We start from the raw sequence: 10261 nt of genomic DNA, 5'->3' as shown, positions 1-10261 counted from the left end.
TAATAAATAAAACAGTTGGTAGGCTAAATTTCTCATGCTGACCTTGCAAAAAATAAAGGGAGTTACAAACTATTTCAAAAAGTCAGACTCACAAAATGTTTTGAAAAAGTCTAGGTTACAAAATATTAGGAAAATGTTATGTATATAAAATGTTTCGAAAAAGTCAGGCTTACAAAACATTTAGACCTTAAAAGTGAAAATGATTATATAAAACTGAAAAACTCATGTTGTCACTATATAATATGGATATATTGATTTATCATCATCATTATATAGGCATCGACAAATAACATTGTCATTCGTTTATACATAGTATAAAACTCCTAAAACAAATACAGTTAATCTATATACAAAAGAATACAACAAATTACTATGCATATAAAAAACATACAATTGAATAAAACCTTGTAACAACCACAATTAAAGATGTCTGGCAAGCTTAAATACAAAATTAAAAAAAAAAAGATATTAAAAAATTAAGATAGAATTATCAGACAACAACAATCAGCAGCTAATGTTGGAAGCACCTATACGGGTCACAAAAAAATAATCGCCACCAAATCAAAGCATCAAATATCACATAGTGTCAAACTACTGATATTTTACAATATCTTTTCGAAGAAAACCCGCAATTTGGTTATTGTCACTTTTCTTGATACGAGTGTCGTACAGTTTTAGGCTTGGTTGTTCTGACAAAACTTATCGCGCTTATTTCTGTTGTAAAATTGCGATGTCACTCATAAGTTCTACGGTTGTATTAAAATTGCAACACACGAATTACAGAGCGACTAAGCAGGTTAAGGGAGATTAATTTTATTACACGTGTCTCTTCATTGATGATATGATCAAAAACTATTCCGTACTTTGTTGATATGATAAAAAAAATATTTATCAATTGAAGCGAAAAAGTTATTGAACAATATCTTCAGATAATAATGTTACTTCTCCTTCATGTACATAATACAAATGAATTTGTGAATCAGAGTTTAAATAGTAACGAATCCACACCCTCTGTTAGACTTATAACTAACATAATTCCAGATATCACATCAATAGCTATAGATGTAGGATTTTTAATTCCATTATCTTGATTCAATATTGTCCTGCATGATTTGCCATCAGTTGAAACTACGACTATGTTATTGCTTACCCTACCAGCAACATAAATAAACCCGTTTTTATCCAATGCAATTCCGATTGGTGCACCAATGTCCTGGTGTTTAAATGTCCAAATCATTTCTCCAGTCAATTTGTAGCAGCTGACTGTGTTTTCCCAAAAGTTAGTGCCGTAGATATTTTTCTTGACCAATGAAATGCAATGTACTTGAATTTCATTCAAGGTTTGTTTTGATTCGTTTAGAAGGTTCATGACAATGACATTTTTGACAGCAGGCATTGATAGGACCAGAACTTGACCATCACTTGAAACTCCAGCACAATATACTTTAGGAAACTTAAAATTTCTGTCAACCTTACTTCTGCCTATATCAACAAGGGCCACTTCACATGCACTATAAAAGGAAACAGCTACTGTGTCATCTTTAACAAAACACATCTTTGTAGGTTCCTCTTTAAATGACACAATAGATCTGATGAATGTCCCATTATTTCTAAACATCAACAAACTCTTGTGATCTTTATCAAGAGTTAAAACATTGCCATTAGGTAGTATGCAACAATTAACAAAAATAAATGTTTTTCCTTCAGGTACTTTGAGAGTGTTTGAAAACGATGGCTTTATTTGATCTATCGTTGGAATAGGAAGTAAATGCTGAGCTTGATCTTTCCTTCCCGCATTTGCCACAACATTACAAGGACGTGTGTCAACTGTAATTTCTCCAAATGATTCGACATCACGTATAATGGACGCAAGAGTAGGTGACGTTGTCACATAAAAGTTACGTTCCATTAAATCAGGACCACGCTTTATATCTTCCATGTAGCTCGCCTCTTTTGATGTGATGTTTTCGATTTCTGTTAGACCAACGTAAGTTTGAAGTTCAGTTGCATATTTTGTCATATTTGAAAACTCGTTTTGCAATTTCCTAATCTGTTTTGCTCGTTTATCTACTTCACGCAAGAGTGTTTCCATTTTAGATTTCAATGTTGAATGTTCAGTTTCTAGATCTTTAAGAAGTTGCTGTTCTAGTTTGTTTAGGTGATCATCGATGGATTTGCGCATTGATCGGATACTCTGAATTGCCTCGGTTTTCTGATTTGTATTTGTACTTATTCTATTTTTCAAATATTCCATTATATCATCAAAATTTTTATTCAGATCCTTCACATCTTTTTCAAGGAGACGAACCGCTGCTGATGATTTGACTTGTTTAAGTATTTCCGGCAACGGCTTCATGGTCTGGCATGATTGATGTTTATCTGTGGTACAATGTACACAACAGGCGCAAGCGTGGAAAGAACAGTACAGTTCAAATTTTTTGCCATGGATTTTACACAGATTGCTCGTCTCTTTTATAAATGAAGGCAATTCATGATAATTCTCAGCCGATATTATGTTATGGTCTTTAGATGATCTCGACCTTTTATGATGCTTCTCACATTCTACACACAGGAAAACCTCGCATTCTGTACACCATGTGACTGCATCAGTTGTGACGTTATCCTCTTCACAAAGAGTACAGAAGTCTTTACTTGGTGATGCCATTTTATATAATCATTTCTGAAAATAAAGTAAATACTGACATTTGTCTGACTCATATCACAATTTGAAATCAGTCACATAACACTTGACGTGCAGTCAGAAACTCACAAGACATGCAAGATTAGATTTAAAATTAATGGAAAGCAAGACATTCTTCATACATATCTTGTTTATACAGCAAATATTATTCACAAAAAGAACAGCTCACCATTAACACTGATTTAATAACTATGCGCTTGAACGGACAAGAAATTGGTTATGGCTCAAAATTTCCAAACTGTATACCTAGAGGTGACAACACGCAATGCAAAAGCGAAGCAGTTAATTGAAAATAAACCTTCCTCACAATTTCACTTTGACTCTTTGAATTGTCAATATTTCCGGTGCTTGATAATAATAATCTTTAAAACATAATATTCCATATTAACACTTTTTGGCAAATAGTTTAATCCGTTAGTAATTTAACTCAAATCAAATTTTGTTTGTAAAAGACATTTGTAGCTAAAAGTAAAATAAAAAAAAACAGAACTTTAGCTGAGGTTTATTCAAAATTGAAATTCCCTACTCACATTGCAAAATCAAAAACTAAAACACATCAAATATGAAACGAACGGATAACAACTGTAATTTTTCTAATTGGGTAAAGACAATTTCTTATCTGTTTTGGGGGCTATCTGTTGTTAATACATGCACGATATTCTGGAGAGGGGGTGCCTATTATTCATTTTATGTTCTTCAATTTTTTAAGTTACTTTTTCTTTTTTTATAATTTGTCAAATTAAAAATTGTTCTATATTCTATATTTTTCAGCACGCCACTTTTTTTATAGTTTTTTATGATTTTTATTATCCAATTTCTATTCTTTATTCTGTTAACCCCATCCAGACCCTCCTACATTGAACTAAAGCTACAAATTTAATTCAGAACAAATTTTATATATCACGCAATAACTCCTGTGATTATGAACCTGCCTTTTTGACAAAGTCATATTCAAGTTTTTAACAAATCTTCCTGAAATGAGTATTTTCTTTCTGTTTGAAATGAAAAATTAACAAATGGACTTCTGTTATAAAATGTATAAGTTATATTGACATGTTCTCTATCAGGACCACTCATTTGGAATGAAGTGTATTCTAATCGACTAAATATAGTTTGAGTGTTATGGAAATTGATTTGAAACTCTTACCTTAATTGTTGGGTTGGCTATAAAAAAGAACGAATGTATTTCGAGGAAGTAAAATGTCCAGTAACTGGGACACTGATACGAATAGTAAATAAGATAAATTTGTAGCTTGTTGAAAAAGCTTGTCGATAGAACATCTCTTTTTATCATTCCACACTCACGGGATAAGATACATGTACATGCTTAAATTACTATTTCCGATAACGGCTCAACACCCCATTCTTTTAATTAACGAATATTTGCTTTCCTATTTTATTTTTCAGATTGAAGGGTGACAGTTTCATACGTATTGAATATAATGATTGTGTCATCGTTATTGTCATAGGCGTCAACTTTTACGATTAGATACTGAAAAAAAAGCAAGGATTATAACGAAATTTTTATATCGTCATGACATTCAATGAGTGATCTAGGATTTTTGAAAAGGGAAAAGGGGAACAAATCCATAAACAGTTATTACAGAGATATGTCTCGCTTTATTCTAAATTTGATTATGCAAATGCTGAAATTAAAATAGCAATACTTTAACATGTTACATACGTAAGACAGAAATACAAAGTAAATGAACCATGGCTGAGGTACATGGCTAAACAATCTCCATGTAAATGACATTGCCAATGCAAAAACAACTGCATACCAAGTATCATTGAAATACCTAATCACAAACTAAAACATGAAAAATGAGCATCAGTTTCAAAGTCAATAGACCATGAAAAATGAGATGTGAAAATGTTTAGACAACTGCATACCAAATATGGTTGACCTACCACTTGTAATTCAACAAAAACTAGACCTAATCACAAACTAATACATTGTTGACGACGCCGCCACTGACGCCGGAAAAAGCATACATATGTCTCGCTATTTGACTCCGTCAAGCGACACATAAAAACTGTTAAAATGTTAAATATGAGGCGAAAATATTTGAGGATGATTTTATGCATAACATGATATGTTATCTAATCGATGGGGAATACGCCCCCTTTCTCTTTTATCCGCCATTGTCACTCAGTTCTTTGATTAAAGTGCAATGATACCCATCATAAAAGTATTTCAATTATCAGTGAGTCAATCAAGTTGCATTTGTATATTCATTGGCCTGTTTTGATCATCACAATAGGTAGCAATTGTCTTATAAACACTGTCGGTTTTCATAAAAGTGTAATAGCTGGAAAAGTTATTTACTTACTGTACATACATAAGATTTTTGGACTCTCAGAATTTAATCTTGGAAATATAGTGATAGCTCATTACATTATGAATTTGAGCTACCTGCTTATAATAGTATCACCAATGACTCAGAAACAGTGTTTGTCTAAGAACTCACCAAGTGTATTTAATAATGAAGAATACCATGTAATCATGAAAAAATCTTGAGAGGTAATTTTTTTCTAGTTTCTTATATAGCTGTAATTTTTCATTAATTGGAAACTTTTACGTAAGGGGTAATTTCAGAGTGGTGTTTTTTGTAAAGTTTTGGCAATAAAATATAAAAGGAAAACATAATACCTATTAATCGTTTCTGTCAGACGTTGTTAAAGCTAATTTCTAAAACAAGAAGAAAACTCATATGGAGTTAATGAACTATCATGATTTCTTGTCAAAAATATTGCATCACATCATTTCATTTAACTTGTTTAATTAATCTCACTGGAACTTCATGGGTGTTGTTCACTCTTATCTAAAATAGATTGATTTGTGATTCCTTTACGCCGCAAAAGAACAGCAATTTCGTATAACATATCAAACAAACTATCTAGGCTTGGTTCATTTTTGTACTTATCAAGCTATCTTGGCAGTTAACACATGATAGTGCTTGTTAATAGTTTAAATTACCATGATTGTAAACGAAGTGCATGATGCTTCTTCAAAATGATAGTTGTAAGGATAAAAGTAGAGTAATAACAAATTCTGTAAATATTTTTAACTAAATCATTGCGTGCTAAAAAAAATTATGTAGGAAAGCAAAATGAAAAAAAAAAGACTTGTGGTTGTATTGCAACTATCCTTTATAGTTCAAATGACGAAGATATAATCAACTATAGGTATCTAGACATGATGTTACAATGCATACAAAACCTTTACATTAATTCCCCAAATTTGATGAGACTGTCATCAAAATGCGAGGGTTAGCTCTATAAAACCAGGTTTAATCCATTGAAAATGCCTGTACCAAATCAGGAATATGACAGTTCTTGTTCAATCGTTTTTAATGTGTTTTGTTATTTGTTTTTGCCATGTGATTATGGACTTGCCGAAATTGATTTTCCTCTAAGTTTAGTATTTTTGTGATTTTACTTTCCACGTACAGGTTTAGACATAAATAATGTGGAATTATTTAAAAAGGTTCATTAGGGTTTAATTAAAAAAAAAAAAAAAAACAACACACAATTCGAAAATATGACAAGAATAAAAAATAACAAAAAAGAATAAGATGGTTTGATTAGATTGCTGATTAGACAACTATTTTTAAGTAACATGGATTAAATATATAACTTAATTCGAAATAATACACAACTATATACTTTGAAATTTTGTTTAGCTATAAAACAGTTTATACCTTTCGGTCATACTTTGGAGATAATTTTATTAACACAATCTTCATTTCATTATTTTAGGTGCTATCCAATAGTTTCAGTAGTATGACATTTTTGTAGATATTGTATGAGTGATAATTTTTGTTACATGTTCAACCAATTTCTCTGTTTATAGTTCTTTTCTATCTACCTATCATTTTTATCGCTATATATCTAAAAGTAAAAGAGACCTTTTTTTCAATTGGATCAACGTACACCTACAACAATAGTCACCCTCAATCATTTAAGATTATTGACTTATATTTCTCACCCCCCACAAACACAAAAAAAAAGAACAAACATCACGCACTGCTTTTCTATATTTACATTGTACGTTGGACTGTCAAACTTTACCACTGCTGATCAACGCTTCCGGTGGGCGAAAATAGAGATATTTTGATATATTGCATAAATGGAGTGGACAGACAATTTCAGCAATGTTAGTCCATTTCTAGATCTTCTGTTGCTGATCATTTTAACTAATTGCAGACTCTCTCTAATTTTATTATGGTTTTCCTAACCATGCTAACGTTGATTCAGAAGCAACAGACTTCATATACTAGATATTTGAAACCAAATAGTTGGATTTTTCCAACAATAAAATGTAAAGTACCTGAACCGAAAAGGAACGTGTCAATAATTACTAATGTCAACACGAACAGGGATGACTGCTGGGATGCTGATTCCCTCGGGAACGAAACGTCCACGAAACGTTTGAAATTATTTTGTAAAATATTGATATCATTTTTTAAAAAGATCTCTGTATGTTGGATTATATTATACATGTATTTACACTATTGTATAAAGGTGACTGTTGACATTGACTATGTAATATGACACATTTCTAATAAAAAATCATATCAAAATGTCATCTTAACAATGGTAGATACAAACAGATTTCCAATAACAGTTTAATAAGTCAAAAGTTATACTTTTTGTAAGTAATACTTACCCTAGTAACTCAGCTCGTATGGGTTCATAACAAAATGTGTAAAAGGAAGTAAAATGTCCGATATCTGTGTCATTTACCTTACTATTTATGATATAATTTAAATAACAATTGCGGCTACCTTTTACCTTCAACATGTTCAATAAAAGTCTGAAGGCCTACATTTATTTCGTTTAAATACACCGCGTCGCATTATTAGACAAAACTATCTATTGTAAATATATAAATAGTTTTTCAAGTGTGAGAAAAGCGACCGATATCAAAGGACAACAAAGTCATAAGTCGCAGATGTAATATCTAAGCATGAAAATATAGTTTGAACAATAATTATTTATTAAGAAACTCTGATTTTTAATGTTCAAAAATATTCAAATGAAATTGAGCATTGTAAACTAATGAGAGGTGGGCATGTTTCGTACTGATCACTGGTATATCTGCATATTGCAAGTTATACATATTCTATAGTTTAACATTATTAATTATAATAATTGATCAGATGACCCAAACTATGTAGAGCGAATCAAGAACCTGATGACTGGACGTTGTGTGTGACAAGCTGTTTTGTCATTGAATATTATGGGCCTTTTATAGTTGACTATGCGGTATGGGCTTTGCTCATTGTTGCAGGCCGTACAGTGACCTATAGTTGTAAATTTCTGTGTCATTTTGGTCTCTTGCTGAGGGTTGTCTTATTGGCAATCATACCACATCGTGTTTTTTATATTCATTAATAGCTGGATCAAAAAACATATTTTTGAAGATAAATACTGATGATTTTTCTCTACGACATACTCTCTATATATGCCACAACAAACATTGTAAGGGTGTCATTTTTACTAAAACATTTTGAATCACAGAACTGCTTTACATCATCAAGAGCGATATTTAACTGATTTCTCTTGTGTGCAAGTATATTTAATAAATCCCATAAATATCATTGATACTAGAACTTTGAGGATTTCATATTGCTTGAAGTAAACAACATTTGACAATAGTCCTTTTTCCGTTTTACTCTTTTGGTGGACCTTTAGTGTAAAGATGATATATATTGTGTACATGTCAAAAGACATGTATGGCTGTTCCTTTATTTGTTCGTTTTTTCAAAAACGTGTGAATCAGATAATTTTTCCGAAATATTATCTCCCTCCATTTTTTCAATGATCACTAATACTTGTAACACATGCTGTTTTATAAGTACTTATTTCGTGAATCTTTTTCCAATAAGAATTTCTATCAATACCTAAATAGGATGAAGTACACTTTAAATCTAGACCTATAAACATATCTTAATAACAGCATAGTATGGGCTTTACTAATTGTTGAAGGCTGTACGGTGACCAATGGTTGTTAATTTCTGTGTCATTTGGTCCCTTGTTGAGAATGGTCTCATTGGTAATCATACCAAATCTTCTTTTTTATAAAGTATCTAAAACATCCTCTTAAATTACCTGACTAAAACACTTTTACATACTTAAGAAAGTAAGTGTGTAGGGGGATACACGAACATTCTGAAAAGAATGTTGAAATATCAAGGGGCATATACCATAACAATAGTCATTATATCATAGTGCTTTTTTCGGAAAATGCATTTTAGGTCTGAAAAGTAGACTAACATCATAATAGTAAATGTGGTGTGTTTTATATTCTCTGACCTATAACGTAGAATTATTTTACTAAATTCCAAAGAAGCAATAACAAATATCTAACGCTCAACCATTGCTTCTAATAATTTGACAAAATTGTGACCAAACTTGATAATGACGATTTTGTTTTCTGTTCGAGAGTTATGGTCCTTGATAGATAGATTACTATGCAGGAAATAAAAATTAAAACAACAAGGAAAATGCAAATCGGATCCGGATTGTCCTTTATCAAATACCAAAATCGAAAGCTCAAACATATCAAACGAATGGAAATCAACTGTCATATTCGTGACTTGGTACAAGTATTACTGTATGTAGCAATTGGTAGTATGTGACAGATAAAAAAAGCATGAACTCGCCTTTTAAAATACTAAAACCCAGTTTGCTGTCAATTTGACATCTCATTCCTTTATCTATTTAATATGTGATCAAATAATAGAAACACACTATAAACTTGAGAAAGAAAGTTTTATAATTTTATCATATGTATTTGTATTTGTGTATAATAAAATTGAGAATGGAAATGGGGAATGTGTCAAAGAGACAACAACCCGACCAAATAAAAATCAACAGCAGAGGGTCACCAACAGGTCTTCAATGCAGCGAGAAATTCCCGCACCCGGAGGCGTCCTTCAGCTGGCCCGTATACAATTATATACTAGTCCAGTGATAATGAACGCCATACTAATTTCCCAATTGTACACAAGAAACTAAATTTAAATAATACAAGACTAACAAAGGGCAGAGGCTCCTGACTTGGGACAGGCGCAAAAATGCAGCGGGGTTAAACATGTTTGTGAGATCTCAACCCTCCCCCTATACCTCTAACCAATGTAGAAAAGTAAACGCATAACAATACACACATTAAAATTCAGTTCAAGAGAAGTCCTAGTCTGATGTCAGAAGATGTAACCAAAGAAAATAAACAAAATGACAATAATACATAAATAACAACAGACTACTAGCAGTTAACTGACATGCCAGCTCCAGACTTTAATTAAACTGACTGAAAGATTATGATTTCATCATAAAACATCAGGAACAATCCTTCCCTTTAGGGGTTTAGTATCATACCATCATAACATATATGAGAAGAACATAACCCGTGTCATGCCAACAACTGTTAAATCTTAATCACCTACAAAATCATGTAAAAATTATCAGAAACATGTATGAAAACTGATTATTACTGTACAACATTTCATATTGGATAAGAAGAAAACAAAGCAGCCAAATTTTATGATCAGG

General features: G+C 31.6%; 1 protein-coding gene across 1 annotated transcript; it reads right to left on the bottom strand.

Moving 5' to 3' along the window:
* Positions 1 to 227: 227 nt before the first annotated feature.
* LOC139499320 (uncharacterized) lies at positions 228 to 7430 on the bottom strand. Its single transcript, XM_071287988.1, has 2 exons — positions 7374 to 7430; positions 228 to 2680 (listed from the first exon to the last, which is right to left on the bottom strand). The coding sequence occupies exon 2, from the start codon at positions 2663 to 2665 to the stop codon at positions 980 to 982; it is 1686 nt and encodes a 561-aa protein (XP_071144089.1). The 5' UTR covers positions 2666 to 2680; positions 7374 to 7430; the 3' UTR covers positions 228 to 979.
* Positions 7431 to 10261: the final 2831 nt, after the last annotated feature.

The sequence above is a fragment of the Mytilus edulis genome, chromosome 12 (assembly GCF_963676685.1).
Source record: "Mytilus edulis chromosome 12, xbMytEdul2.2, whole genome shotgun sequence".
In the NCBI taxonomy this organism is placed as follows: domain Eukaryota; kingdom Metazoa; phylum Mollusca; class Bivalvia; order Mytilida; family Mytilidae; genus Mytilus; species Mytilus edulis.
The sequence above is the reverse complement of the archived record's forward strand: the minus strand, read 5'-3'. Positions and strand labels throughout refer to the sequence as shown.

What these genes read in the sequence shown, in the direction of transcription:
- LOC139499320 (XM_071287988.1), bottom strand. Translation starts at nt 2,665, where the DNA reads ATGGCATCACCAAGTAAAGACTTCTGTACTCTTTGTGAAGAGGATAAC.